The sequence below is a fragment of the Lucilia sericata genome, unplaced genomic scaffold (genome assembly GCF_015586225.1).
Source record: "Lucilia sericata isolate MDLA Ls3-8-SP2 unplaced genomic scaffold, ASM1558622v1 Contig000012F_arrow, whole genome shotgun sequence".
NCBI lineage: Eukaryota > Metazoa > Arthropoda > Insecta > Diptera > Calliphoridae > Lucilia > Lucilia sericata.
Genome location: NW_023994051.1, coordinates 645,369 through 661,477, shown reverse-complemented (window position 1 = coordinate 661,477; position 16,109 = coordinate 645,369). Strand labels below are relative to the sequence as shown.

Genomic DNA, 16,109 nt, shown 5'->3' with positions numbered 1-16,109 from the left:
ACCAAAAAAAAAAAACGAATAAAAAAATCCTACTCAGATGATCTAATCAACACTTAAGGAGTATAAAAAAACACACAAAAGCTTCAAAAAAAACTTTCCACTTGTGTGTCCCTTACAGACTTAAATAAGCTGAAATTCAATAACCCACGTACACAATTGTCACACCTATAACGAAGTAAATCCCAAATAAAATAGAAATAGAGAGGGGATAAAAGGAAAGACACCAACCAATAAATTGATGAAGATAAAGACAACAACTTACTGAACAAATCATTTAAAAAGAAAACAAAAGAATTTTTTGAGCTCCCACCAAATGTGTTAGATTTGAAATTCCTTTTCATTAGGATTGAGTGTTCACTGTGTCTGACTCATTCAATAGTAGAATTGTGTTGTGTAGTATTTCTTTTCTTTTTTTCGGGTATTTCCCAAAAATTCAAGTTTTTGTGTAATAGTCTACCTGGTTTTATGTTTGTATTTCATTTAACAAATTATGTTTAATTTAATGGTTCCTGGAATGTTTGTTTATGGGTTTATAAACTTTTGAAGTTGATATTTTATTTGTCATCAAAGGCTTTCATAATTTTATTAATGACTTTTAATCATATTAGTTTATTTTGAAGATTTTTTCTGGGAAGACTGACTACACATTTCGCAATATGTTTTAATATTTCGCTTAAGAACACAATTATGTTTCTTTGCAATAAACATATGTATACCAACATGTTGAAGCAACATTTGTATGTAGTATATTTCGAATTTTACATCAAATCTTGTGTTAGCTCTTTATTATTAATTAATATTTTAACTAGTATTTAACAATATAATTCCTCTTTTCTATCTTTTTAGATAATTTTCTCCAAAATTCAATTCAATAATACAAAAAACTAAAACAAAATGGCTGCTACTAGTGCTGGTCATATACAGCCACAACAACAGCATCAACCCACACAACAGCAACAACAAAAAATGAATACAGCAGCTGCCACAATGAATGGTAATATAAATAGAAATACGCCACAGCAGCAGCAACAACAACAGCAACAACAGCAGCCACAAATACATAATTTACAACAGCAGCAACATGTAATGCAACAATATGCTTTAAAACAGCAACAACAGCAGCATAATTACAATATGCAACAACATATGCATCAACAGCAAATGATGCAGCAGCAGCAACAACAACAGCATATACATCAACAACAAATGCAACAGCAACAACAAATGCATTTAAAAATGCAACAACAGCAAATGTTTCAAAATCAAACGTCGCAAGATTCATCAACAAATATGATGCCTTGTCAAAACTATATGACACCCATGCCACAAACTCAAAATAAATTTGCTGGCAACTCTTACAACAATAATGCAACGGCTCAAATGCCGTCACATTATCAAAATCAATTTTCCAATAATCAAAGATCTATGCAACAAAATGGCAACTTACCAACTGGCTTGGTAAATGGTAACAGTGCCAATACTAGCAACATGAATAGTCGAGCAACTTGCATACCACCCAATGTGGTAGCTCCCTCAGCTAATCAAAATATTTATCCACATCAAAGTAATAATCACAATAATAATGGCAACATGATGCAGCAACATAATCATAACAATAATATGATAACACAACAGCAACAACAACAAAACTCATCTTCAGCACATTATAACCAACAACAACATCAGCAGCAGCAGCAGCAACAACAAACACAAAAGTTGCAACAAATGCCAACACAAACAGATTTGAAAAATGTCAATCACATTAATGCTCGTCATCAATTACAAACTATGCATACAAATACTAAGCAACATGTTGCTAATAACGATAATAACAATTGTAATACTAATTGTAATGCTAATTGCAATACAAATATATCCCATAATCATTTCAATGCAAATGGATTAAATTCAAATGGTTTAAATTCCAGCAACATTAACGCCAACAACAATCACAATCATTCAATGTTATCGGGAGTTAAGGCAAATATACCACATGGTTGGCGTCGTCTTACCAACAATAACAATGAAATAGTTTACATAAGGTAAGTTCATTTTGTTTCTTTTTTTTTATTATACGATATTTAAATACATTTTCTATTGACCTTTTTTTATTGTTAGAAATTACACTAAAATATCTAAATATTTCCATTTCACTTGTATTCATGTTTGGTTACCTTAGGATTTAAGCTTGTGAAATCTGCTTAGGTATTTTATTTATTTAACAACAATTCAAGTTATAATAGGATTTGATTGTTTAACTAGTAAGAGTGAGAGGAAAAAAAGGTGAAAAAAGAAAACTTATGTATTAACCTGGCTAAGTAGGTTGTAAGTAGATAAAGTGATCAGTCATTTGGATGAGTTTTGTGCTTGGGAAAATAAACTATAGTTATTTAGTTAATCTTGGCATTAAAAGTGTTAGGTAGACATGTTAAATACATACATATGTATTAGCTTAAAAGCTAATACTTTATATTTATATAAAATGGATAATTTTATCAAATGTGGGTTATAAATTATAATATATAAATAATTGGACATTTTTGTTACAGCCCAGATCATACTTACTGATCATATCAATATATTATAGTCTGCTCTTTTTGAGAGCTGTTTAGAGAGTATCATTTCTTTTTCATGTAAGCATCAAATCCCAAATGCGCCCATGTCCTAGATCTCATATCAATTTTACAATGTTGTTTGAGAATCTTTTCGATCTGGTTACTTCCTACCAATACATTCTACTTGTGGACGAATGAATAAGTTAAGATCACGTCAGGCTAAACGAGCTGATATATCTGAAACCGTTCACGTAAATATTATATTCAGACTTAATACTCGGATTCTACCGTCAATGGAACAGTTCAATTTAAAATGAAAATATAGAAATCACAAATAAAAAACTAAAATTTGAATGGATAAAGATATTGTAAAAAAGTTTTGAACTTATATAGACCCATATCTTTCTAAAGGAACGGTGTTGCCAGTGAGTAACGTTTAATTTTACACTCTTATGCATTAAGTTCCCTTTCCGGATCATGTAAAAATTCTATATAGACCCGAAGGAAAACATATTAGTAATGTAATGTATAAAAATGAATTTGTGTTTGTTTATTTTTTTGTATGTTTGAAGTCTATAGACGATTAAACGGCTGTACCGATTTTCTTGAAATTTTAACAGTATCTTTCTACATATCTTGAAGGAATTATAGGTTACTTTCTATTTGGAAATTTCAAGTAGGCGAGGAGCCATTGGGAACAAAATGGGCGGCCTAGGTTCAGTGGGCGTGGCACCTCTCACATAAAGAAAATATTAAAGCAGTATATCTGAGAAAATGTAACAGTTAGAATCCCAACGGAGCTACTTTAGTATCATTATGAATATTTAAGACAAAATGGACTGAATAAAAATACTGGGCATGGCACCTCTCTCATGAAATAAGTACATATATCTGGAAAGCCACCAGAGCTACAATTTTCTAATATTGAATGGACAAAATTAAAATTTATTTTTGGGGGAAAATGACTGGACTAGCAATAGTTCGTATATCTAGGAAACTATAAGAGATAGAATCCTCAAAATTTTCACCAACAACTTTGAAATAGTGGGAGTGTCGCCTCCCATATCAATTAAGTACAAATATTCGTATATGTGGAATTAGAGCTAGAATACTCAAACTTTGCATGAGCAACATTGGCTATAGTGGGCGGCCACTTACCACATAAAGAAAATACAAAAATGCGAAACTATTAGAGTTAGAATCCTCAAAATTTACATGAACAACTTTGACATCCATGTGAACATAGGGGGCGTGGCCCCTTTGAAATAAATTAAATATAAAAATTCTTATATGAGGAAAAACGTTAGAGCTGAAATCGAGCTAAACTATTGTAGGGCGTGGCACCTCACATCTGAATTTCATACTGACGTGAATATCATATTGTAATGGTTTTTTAATTATATTATTTTAAGGGTAGCGAAGCACACCGGGTATAGCTAGTATATTATATTAAGTATTTATCTATTTTGAAAATCATTCATTTAATTTCCAATTAATCCACTTAACTTAACTCAAATTATTTGTTTATTAAACCATAACAACAATGTTAATATTATATTATATTATACAATACACCAAAAGAAATTTTAATAATTCCTTTGAATTTATATACTCAATAGAAATCCTCACCCAAAAAAGAAAAATGAGAATCTACTTTCTTATTATAGTTAATACACAAACACAAGTAAGAAGAAAACTTATTTTGGTTTTCATTTCCGCTTAAAACGAACACAACAACAACAACGCAATATATCCGGGTATGAGTAAGTGTTTAAAGTTTATAACCTTACAACAAAATCGTACACATAAAAAAAACAGGATAATATTTGATGAAACCATAAAAATTGTATAACTATGCGTAGCATACTGGTTTATACATATTTTTTCCTTTATCCTTGAAAGGATATTATTACTGCTTTTTTTAACTTATATTGTTATAAATTTGTTTGGGGTTGTTATTCAAAAATTTTTTTTTTTTGCTTCATTTGGTTTGTATTTTTCCTGGGGTTTAGTGTTGTTTTCTCTACCACTTTTTTCCTTTTTTGAGTTAAATATTTAAAATTCAAATTCTTTTTCCTGGGCCTGAAGTGATGTTTTTCATTCCGCCTTTTTCTTTTCTTTATTTGTTAATAAGCTTTAAGTTTATTTGCAAAATATAATTTTTTTCTTTCTTCCTAAATTATTTTTACATATTTTTTTTTGTAAATTTTTATTTCTTCATTTATTTATTTATTTCGTTGATTTTATTCACATAAAATTAGGTTAATTTTCATGGTTAATATAATGCCACTTAAAATGTCAATAGCAATTTTATTTGCATAATTTTTTGAAAGTTTTTCTTTTTGATTTTTTTTCTTTCAAATTTACCTTCTGCTTGTTAAAAGACATATTCTTGTTGCTGGCTGCGTTGATTTATTAGCATAAATTTTTGGCATGATTACTTATTTAGCTTTGACGGTATTAAGTTTTAAGGAAAATGTGTATTACAAAAAGCTTTGTAAAGTATTTGTTCTTTTGCCATCAAGTGTTAAGGCATAAAATTTGAAAATGTTTAAATATTCCTAATAAATCTCTACTGGCGATCTGTAATGCAGCAAAAATATCTTTTTTGGAAGTTAATTTTAATAGAATTTTGTTTATTTTTAAACTTTCTTTCAAAATCTCTTATCTGCTCAATAATTTGCAAAATATGTCTATTTTTATAATTTCTATAATTATAGAACATAACCAGATAAGAAAGTTCTCTAAAACCTATTTGTGGTACAATTATTTTGTGTTGACAACATATTAATCAAATTTTATTAACATTTGATCACACACGCACTTAGTCACCCCTATAAATATACATAAGGCATGACCTAATTTGAAATTAATTGTGTAATTAAATGCCAACATTAACTAAGTACTTTTAGACAAACAACAAACACTAAGTCATAAATAATATTTTCCTTTTTTATGAGCTCTTTACGAACGCATTAAAATAAACTTAAAACGACTAAGAATAAGAAACAAATAAATAAAAAAAAATTACCAACAGCATAATAATTTAATGTTAAAAATAAACAGAAACTCAGAAACTCACAGTAAAAGATTAAAAATACATAAAAACCTAAAAACAAAATAAATATTAAAAAAAGAAAAAAAAAAAAATAAACTTGTACAACATGACTTTGCGCTTGCGCTTTATTTGAACAGCAACCAAACAGCAGCTAAGAGAAAAAATTGTTCCATAGAATTTTAAACTACCAGAGAGACGGACGGATGGACAGACAGACAATAAAGCGATAACAAGTAAATAAAATATATAAAAAAACCAACTGTTTATAAATATTATAGTCATTTAGTTTTGAAATAACGAGGTTAGAACGAAAAGTTTCTTGGTTTTTTGCGGCTGTCTATCTGTCGTGGTTAAGAGCAATGGCTGTTATAATATTAGCGAGTGAATGCAAGAAATCGTATGAATAACTCTGGCAATTTTGTTTTATAAAAATCCCAGCAAAAATAAATCGAAGTACTTCCAAAAGAATTAGATTTATCACCACTTCAAAAGTAGCAGTAAGTGAATTTTTTTACCATCTAACGAAGTGATGTTTAACGACTTACAAAGAAGCGAAAATAATTATATTTTTGCAAAACTAAAGATATGTATATTTTTTATACCAACATTTTGGGTCATTCCGTGGGTAACACCAAGAAATTCTCAACTGAGACCCAACAAAGTACATATGTATATATATTCTGGATCTTTATGAAATTCTGAGTCGATTTAGCTATGTCCTGCTGTCTCTCTGTCTGCCTCAAACACGTTCACGTTAAAACTAATCTAAAGAAATCAGCCAAATTCTTTGAAAATATTCATTATTGTCCTAAGCAGTTTGGTATTGAAAATCAGCCAAATCGGTCCCCAACGTAATAAGTTATGAGCTAAAATTTCAGACTACCTCGAAAAAAATTAAGATTTTTTTCCTAATTCTTGAGTAATCTTCTCAAAAACTACCAAATATAATTGGACTAGCTATAACCAGTGTACATTGCTACCCTAAAATCAATAAAATAAAAAGTCCACTTAACGATTTTGAAGATTTTAACTACAATAGCTTCCCAGATTTACAATATGTAACATATTAGAGATGCCAAACAAATTACTGCAAGTTCGCCAATTCCTATCTATCTATGAAAAATTTAAATAATATAACAGTTTCCAAGATGCACGAAATTTTGTATTTAATTCATTTATGTGGTGCCAAGCCCCCAATTGAAAGTCCGCCCGTTATTCTCTAAATGTTCACATGAATGTCAGAGTTCATCATGAAACATTTGAACATTCTAGCTCTAATAGTTTCTCAGATATACGAATTTTTCTATTTAATTCATGTGGGGGCTTCAAGTTCCCCAGATGAAAGTCCGAACTTTTTCCTCCAAAATGTTTAGATGAATATTAAAGTAATTTTTGCAAAATTTGAAGAATATAGTTCGATTAGTTTCCCAGATAAATTAAATTTTATATTTAAATCATATGGGAGATGTCAAGTCCCTCTTTGAAAGTCCGCCCGTTATATTCTAAATGTTCAGATGAAAATTTGAGGACTCTGTTATATTATCTCAGATTCAGAGTGATTCAATATTTTCTTAATAGGGGCGTGGCATGTCGACCGATTGAAATTTCAACATAAAAAGTAACCTATAGTTCCATACAGGAAGACACTGTGAAAATTTCAGGAAAATCGGTCCAGCCGTTTAGCAGTCTATAAGGTCCAAACAAACATACATACAAACACACTTTCATTTTTATATATATAGATGAATTTTGTCACACTTTTGTTATCAGTTATGTTCAAACTCAAAACAATCAATTCAAAATTTCCCATAGCTCCCATACAAAGCTACATATTCTCGGAAATAGATTTATCGTTAATAACTTCGTCAAAAATATCGGTATCACCACAAAATGTATATAATATGAACACATATGTACATGATATGAACAGAAATCATATTACCAACGTAGATCTGTATAGGTCAATAATGGGTCATAGCACCCATATGAGGTCCACTTTAGAAAAAAAACTTAAATGCACATAACTAATTAAGAATTAAAGATATTGGAATAATATTCGACATAAATATGTTCGGTGTATACATATATCACTCTGCAAAATATATTTCGGATCGGTCCATAAGTGGGCATAACTCCCATATAAGGCCCATTTCCGATAACCACGTAAACGCATATATTTCATAACTGAATGAATCGGTATCAAATTCATTATGAATGTATTTAAAGTAGATATGAAACACCATTAAAAACTTTTAAAAGAACTTTTCAGATTACCTCGTCATAAAAATTAAAAAAACGAGACATTTTTTTTATTTATTATTTTGTCAACATTAAGCAGATGTTTAGCAACAAATAGCAGTAGCTTTGAGTATCAACAGCAACTCAAAGAAAAAATTAATACTCTTGTTGGTACTGTTAAAGACAACGACCGACATTAAATGATTTAAAACCAAAATAAACAAATAAATAAACAGAGCATTTAATACATAAATTTATTTATTCATTTACATTTATTTAGTTAAACAGACAAAAACATTTAGAATGACTACCATTATGTTGTTTGATGTTATTACGAAATTTATGCCACAATTATTGTTTATACAACATCAAAGTGTTGCAAAGAGGAGTTTTTTTTTTTTTTTTTGTATCTGTTTATTGTTGTAAAGAGCCTCCAGTTAAAGCAGCTTGTGTCGGTTTGTCTGTTGTTTGTCTATTTGTATTAAACTCTTTATGTATTTAATCGCTGTACAACGGGGCTACAGTTTGTAATTACAGTCAATATCAGTGAAATATCAAATGTCTAAAGAAACACTTAAATAAATATTTATATTATGCAGTAGTTACTTAAACGTACAATTGTCTAAAAACATTGAGAGATTCCCAACAGGAAAAATGTTATGTGGACAAGAAGATGATTACATTTTCCATTTGAAGTAATTGTAATTGAAGTTTTGCAAATTACACATTACAAGTTATTGTAATTTGTTATTGGTCAATTACAAACTACAAGTAATTGTAATTGGTAAAATTTCAATTACAAGTAATTGGTTATTGCTCAATTACTCATTACAAGTAATTGCAACTGACCATGTAATGAGTTACTTTGTGTAATCATTTGCAAATAACACATTACAAATTACTGTAATTGGCTATTGGTCAATTACACATTACAAGTAATTGTAATTGGTAAAACTTCAATTACAAGTAATTGGTTATTGCTCAATTACTCATTACAAGTAATTGCAACTATGTAATGAATTACTTTGTGTAATCATTACCCATTGTGCAGACATGGACAACAATCATAAAATTTTTCCAACTGGGATTTTTTTCTCAATATTCTTTAAAATTAAAATTTAATTTATGTTTCTTTGTTGTAATGTGGTTTTGCAGACCCCACCATGTTTTTAATAAATTTATAGGTATACTTTGTCTGGTTGAATACTAACATACAAAATAAATTTTTCAATTAACAACTTTGGGGTTGATAAAATCAAACGTATTTATTATCTTGAGGCTATTTAAATTTATTTAAATCTTTTCGATAAACAACAATTTATAAAGTCAATAAAACTGTATAAATTTTAATTTTGTACATACTTTGAAAAATTACACATTTTTCTTTACAAATATAAATAAAAAGCAGTTGTGTAAATTTCAAAGAATTTCTAGCTATGTAACGAGTTTAAAACTTTGATAAGAATAATTCTGGAGAATTTTACAAGTTATTTAAAAAAGTTTATTTAGTTATTGTAAAAATTGATATGTAACAAAAATTTAAAAAAGTAGAAACGTTTTGTTATAAATATTTTATATATGGAAACATATGAATGTAAATGTTGATATAAAAATTTGTATCTCAACATGTTGCAACAACATGTTGAGGTAGTTTTTTTTTTAATATTTATATTTGAAAGAATATTCGAATTATTAACTTTTTAAAATGTTTGCAGATGTACATGTATGTTTATAAACAAAGTTGCTGCAACATGTTTAAAATGAAAAAAATCATCACTATAGACTTTGAACATAATCACACATTATTTATTATTAATAAATAACTTTTGCAAAGATTTATTAAATTTATTAAAATTATATTTTGCCTAACAAATTCTCTATAATGTTTAGCAACATGTTTTTAAATTGTTAAGCCAAAATTAACTACTACTTAAAATAATGTTAACAACAAAGATGGAATCTTACAAATAATAGAAGCTCTTACAACAAATAAAAATAATTATTTTACTTTGTAGACATTATTTAATTTGTTTGACATTTAACATAAAACATATTTTTTTGTAGGAAAAGCGAAAAACAAACAAAAACAAAATATAACTTTAATCATAAAAATCTAATTAATTACCATCATATACAATAACAACAACGGCATGTACAACAAAGTAATTTACATTTACAACCAGCGACAAAATGAACAACAACAACAACAATAATAATGTTTAAAACATTAAAAAAGGAAAATAAATTTAACAAAACAACAACAACTTCTGGCAACATTAATTTAAACATTTATGTGAAAACATACTAACGTAACGCACAATTGTAAAAACAACGTCCTTGACTAAATAACTGTAAATGAAATAACGCTATGAAAACCATACCGAACCGTTCTAAGTGTTTGTATACGAATGTTTGTATATGTACTTTGTTTATTTGTCTGTGTTTATTTTCTGTTTACATACAATGAATGTTTTACATAGAACATTTAGAGAGAATGTTTATGTGCTTAAATGGCCTAAAATTTTTGCACCTACAGTGGGAAGTATTTGTATAGGAAATCGATTAGAAAATACAATTTTGAATAGGCCTTTTTACATAGACCATCAAAAACTAATGGGGAAATATTGTTTGATCGTAGACCCACAAAAGTATTCTAGGTCCTTATTAGTTTCTATGGCGATCTAGTCATGCTTTTACGTTTTTTGGTTAAAAACGCGATAGGGCATAAACGGCAAGAACTAGATGGCTTAAATTGTTCACAGTTTCCAAGCAGTTTAAAGGCCCTACACAGAAAGAAAAATCGCATATTAAATTTAACTTTATTTATACCTTACACCACTATAGTGGGGAGGGTATTATGCATTTGTGCTGATGTTTGTAACACCCAAATTTAATGGTCCTGCACCCACCTTAAAGTGCTCAATCTGAGCCAATTTAGCTATAACCATCTGTCCGTCCCTCTGTGTGTCCATGTAAACCTTGTGTGCACTCTACAGGTCACAATTTTCTAGATAATTTGATAAAATTTGGCAAATACTCTTCTTTTGGCCCAAGAACGAAGCCTATTGTTGAAATCAGCCCATTATTTCGTATAGGCCCCATACAACTGTACCTCCCGAATAGGGCTCTTGAGCTCATAAATATGTTAAAAGTTCTTTTATCACTTCAAAAATCGGCAAAACTTAGTTTTATATCTTAATGATACAGCTGATTAACATTATGATAGGTCCTCATTTCACCCTATCCCCCATACAAAGTTCCCATCAGAAAATGACTTGATGGTCAAAATTCACTTATAAACACTAATATCACGATGATATTCTGCATAAATAACTGATGAAGACGTAAACAGATGGAAAAAGAAATATACATGCCTGGTATCAAATTGACACCTAACTGTTTATATTTTTTCAATACCATCCGTTGTCAAAGTATATATGGACATACGTACGACAACACTATGTAATATTGACAACATTGCAACAATTCGTTGTCGAAATCTAAATTTTATACACATCCGTTGTCTAAATGTAAACAATAGTGGGCTTACCACATTTGCTAACATTTAGACAACGGATGTGTAAAAAATTTAGATTTCGACTACGAATTTCTGCAATGTTGACAACGTTGCGTTGTCAGTACGTATGTATATACTCTGACAACGGATGTTATTGAAAAATTATAAACTCTTTGGTGTAAATTTGGTAAGTGGTAAGCTCACTTTTGACAAACAATCCGTTGCCAATAGTGAGCTTACCACGTTTTTTAACATTTAGACAACGGATGTGTATAAAATTTAGATTTCGACAACGATTTGTTGCAATGTTGACAACGTTGCGTTGTCAATATTACATAGTATTGTCGTACGTATGTATATACTTTGACAACGAATGTTATTGAAAAGTTATAAACTCTTTGGTGTAAATTTGGTACCGGGCGTGTATATTTCCTTTTCCCTCTGTGTACTTAATTCAATCTTATTTCTTACTTAAATCAATCTCGATTCATACTTATTTAACAAATACATTCATTCACAGCCTAACATATAATTATCATTTACTTAGAATTATGTATACAGTGGACGTCCACTAGTACGAATTATATAGTGTCAGAACCTTTCGTAATACCGAATAATTCGTATTATTGAACAACACATTTTGTATTTTTAAATTCAAATAATACACATAAAATATTGGATTTTATTTATTTTTGTTTTATTTCTCATGAAAAATTACATAACGGAACAAAATATAATAAAATGTTCAGATTAATTAAAATGTTCAGATTACACAATTCTCTAATTTATAATTTTCTCTTAAAAATTAGAATAGTTATCCTTAAACCCATTGTTTGGAATGTGGAGTCACACTACTTTCAAAATTAACAGTTCATACATATATATGTATATATGTAAATATCATTTTACTTATTAAAAAATCCATCATTTAACATCGATGTTTATTACATTGTAAAATGATTCTTACGGCTTTTTCAATAACAGCGCTTTTGAGGCTTCAATATTGTTCTCAGCAGAGTTATTGTCGGGAACTAATAAAATTCCTCATTGGCGTTATCATCCAATTTAATTTCTTCTCTTGGGTCATCAAATTTCCAATAAAATAAATTAATAACACTAAATAATTGTTGATTTGTAAATATACATGCAGTAAATTGTGTGTATATTATTTTTAAAAATACAAAACACTTGTAATAAATACAAAAAAACTTCAAAATTACTGAGCTTAAGGTGAATGATACCGAAATAATAAAATAAAAACATAATAAAAACTTCATTCATACGTAAATAAAACCAAAATTCCCATAAAAAATGCGTTATTCGTACTATCGAACAGAAAAATTGTGACTTTATTCGTACTATAGAGTAGACAATGCAACAATTTTGCCATTCGTATTATTGGATATTCGTAATAAAGAGTATACGTACTATTGGACGTCCACTGTATTAGTATTTTAACTGAATTCTGAAATCAAGTACGTATCGAGCTCAAATGAAGCCCATTTTAAGATTAATTCAATCTTTAACATTCATAAATCAAACCTATTTTAATCTCAAATCGAGCATGCCTTTGAGCAAAAAGGTCCCTTGGAACAACAATGTTGAAACTTTTTATACATTTATTTTTATTTTGTTTTCCACTAAAACTTTAAATAATATTCTGCCTTACGCACACTGTACGTAGGACAATAACTAACATGTTGTTGAAGTGTTAAAATAAACTCATTAGAGTCTAAATGCAAAAAAGAAAGGAAAAAAAATCCAAACAAACAAATAGAATTCTAACAACTAAACATGTTCGTCATGAATGAGGGCAGACATGAGTACTAGTTTAAAATAAATTTACTAATGTATTGCTGGCATTGTTTAAATATAATTTATTAACAAATGTCATTGTTGTTGCTGATAAACATGAATTGTAATGCAATTTTTTTTTACCAACAAAATTTTTCTTTTTTCTTTACATTATATGTACATTAGGGTGTCCCTGGTTGTATGAAAATGTGTACTGGGGTCAATATTTGGTGAGCTAGGTCAAAAGGAACTTTTTATCCTTGGATCCACAACACCAAATATTGAAGTCAGAACCAAAATTTATGGATGAATAAAATTTTAATTTTCGGCAACTTTCATTTTGGGGCTGCCCTTATGTACAAACATCTTGTCTTTTCATAACAACCTACGCAAATACAAACAAAAAAAGCAATATAAGTACCACTATTTACGTATTGGATGAGTTGCATTGTAAAATGTTGCTACAACATTGCAAACAGCTCAAAGAAAAAAAAAAAGATGTCTAAACATCTGTACTCTGTAAAGACAACAATAACAAGAACAACAGCAGTAAGAGTAACAATTCCAACACTTAAACACACATTGTTGTCTTATTTCTATACTACTTACTATATTGTTGCTGTTGGTTGCTTGTTTATCTTTAGTTGTTGCAAGTGATGTTGCTGTTAACTCTACTCGCACTTCGTCATGCCTACTACCTTGCCAAAAAATAAAAAGAAAAACAACAAAACTAACGAAGAATACAACCTACTCACATGATAGTAGTGTATGCTGCCATTCTTTCCTTTTTATAATCTGTGTATCTGTCCGTCCGTCCATCCATCTGTCCTTCCTTGCCATCCATCCCGTTAGTTTATTTGGGTAGAAATTTTGAAGTTGAAATCATCTACTCTCTTGTTGTTGATTTTTTTTTGATGTTGCTGCTGTGAGTTATGCAGTTTAGTTTGTGCTATTCCGCATTCTTGAGATTTCTTCTATGTTGTTCATTTTGGATTTTTGTTTTTTTTTTTTTTGCTTCAATTCATTCTTTATTACTCGTGTGCTACTTTTCTTTTTCTTTTGCTCTTGCTGTTGCTTATTTATGTTTATTTTGCGCTTGAATATTGCTTTTTGCCGTTGCTGTTAAACTCTGATTGTGTTTGTTTCTTGACCTGGAAAGTCTTTTAAAATCCAATTTTTTTTCGATATATATATTTTTTTCATCGCTTCAAAAGATAAATGCAATAAATTTGTATGCCATTTGTTTGTTCTCTCTAACTTGTTTGTACGTTTTACAACGTTTACTCGGTACATATTGAAACTCGCTAATTGGAGAAATAATTTGTTTAAAGTTGTCTTAGCGAGTGTCGGCGTAAGTAGAGATGTGCTAAATCTTTCTCCAAAGCTATTTTTTTTCTTCTCGCAAGTTATTGGCAGTTGAGATGGTAATTGAAGCGTAGCTAGATATTTATTTCTTTATCTTAACCTTAGGACAGTTAAAAATAATTTTTAATTGCCAGTAAATTTAGTTAAAGTTATGCGAGGGTTTAAATTTATGGTTTGAGTATAATGGTGCACAGTGGTATAGGAAAAAAAGGAGGGAAATAATTCGGTAACTTCTAAACGGTTAATCCGATTTTAATGAAATTTGGTATGCACAAAGAGGAGGTGTTGTCGAGCTTAGGTTTTGAATTTGGACCTTTTAGGCCAACCAGGGGCCCGGCGGGGGGTCCTCAAATTAGGACACCTCGGCTATGTTAAATTTTTAAAATTATCTCTTATAGTTTAGGAGATATTCGCATTTGAAAATTAAAATTTTTACCGTCCTTACTTTAGTTTTTTGATAATAGCGGGTCCAAATATTCCCGATTTTCGCCATTTTTTTAAATTAAAATTTTTTAATTTAAAAAATTAAAAAAAGGCGATTTTTTGCCATTTTTTTGGGAAAAAAGTATCTTTTTCCTTTTTAAGTTATCTAAAAAGTTTCTAAGAAGATGTATATAGAATTTATACTTTTTGGAAAGCTGACTTTACATAAAATACGATAAATGAAACAAAACCTAAAAATTTTTGATACCGAGGGGACCAGGTCCATCCAAAAAAAACCCTATTTTTTATGGAAAATTCAATTTTGAGCAAAAATTCTCAAATCGCATAGTCGATATCAAATTATAGTGACCTGTTTTATATGACCCAATATGTTCTTAATCATTTTGTAACGGGTTTCGATAACCACGCTCCTGATATGGATATAATAGGCAAAAAAACCAAAAAATCCCATTTTTGGGATTTTTTAAAACTTTTTTGGGAATTCCGGGATTTCTAATAAGAAAATTCGAAATTTTTATTTAATTTTGGATTTTGAGTAAAAAAATCTACCTAACTGTAAAATTTCATCAAAAAATATTCATAAATAAAATTTTTATTGCAATTTGAAAAATTTGTATCTTCGCAAAAACTGAATAAAAAACATTTTTTAATTTTTAAAAAAAAAAGTCTTCCGCGAATTTTTTAATTTTCAAAAATTATATACAGTTTTGAAAAATAGACAAAATTACCTTTCCATTGATATATAACATGCCTACCTAATGTTTTTTAAGTGACAAATTAATTAGGGAAAACTCAACATCTTTTAGAGAAGTTACCTAGTACTATTATTTTCATCCATAAGGTTAACTCTTAAATTTGTTACATATATTAAAAAAATATATTGAAAATAATAGTACTAGGTAAATTCTCTAAAAGATACGAAATTTATTTTAAATCGGAACCCAAATGAAGAAATAGGATCGTTTTAAAAATTTAACATAGCCGAGGTGTCCTAATTTGAGGACCCCCGCCGGGCCCCTGGTTGGCCTATAAGGTCCAAATTCAAAACCTAAACTCGACCTCCTCTTTGTGCATACCAAATTTCATTAAAATCGGATTAACCGTTTAGAAGTTACCGAATTATTTCCCTCTTTTTTTT

The 16,109-nt window shown here is 29.1% G+C and overlaps 1 protein-coding gene across 7 annotated transcripts in view; it reads left to right on the top strand.

The window, feature by feature from the left end:
* LOC119604173 (transcription factor SPT20 homolog) overlaps positions 1-16,109 on the top strand; it is a 329,355-nt gene that overhangs the window by 5,203 nt on the left and 308,043 nt on the right. For all 7 annotated transcript variants that reach the window (XM_037956656.1, XM_037956661.1, XM_037956653.1 and 4 more), the window contains exon 2: positions 847-2,042. In XM_037956656.1, coding sequence (XP_037812584.1) covers positions 895-2,042 — 1,148 coding nt within the window. In that variant the 5' untranslated portion in view covers positions 847-894. The remainder of the gene's footprint in view (positions 1-846; positions 2,043-16,109) is intronic.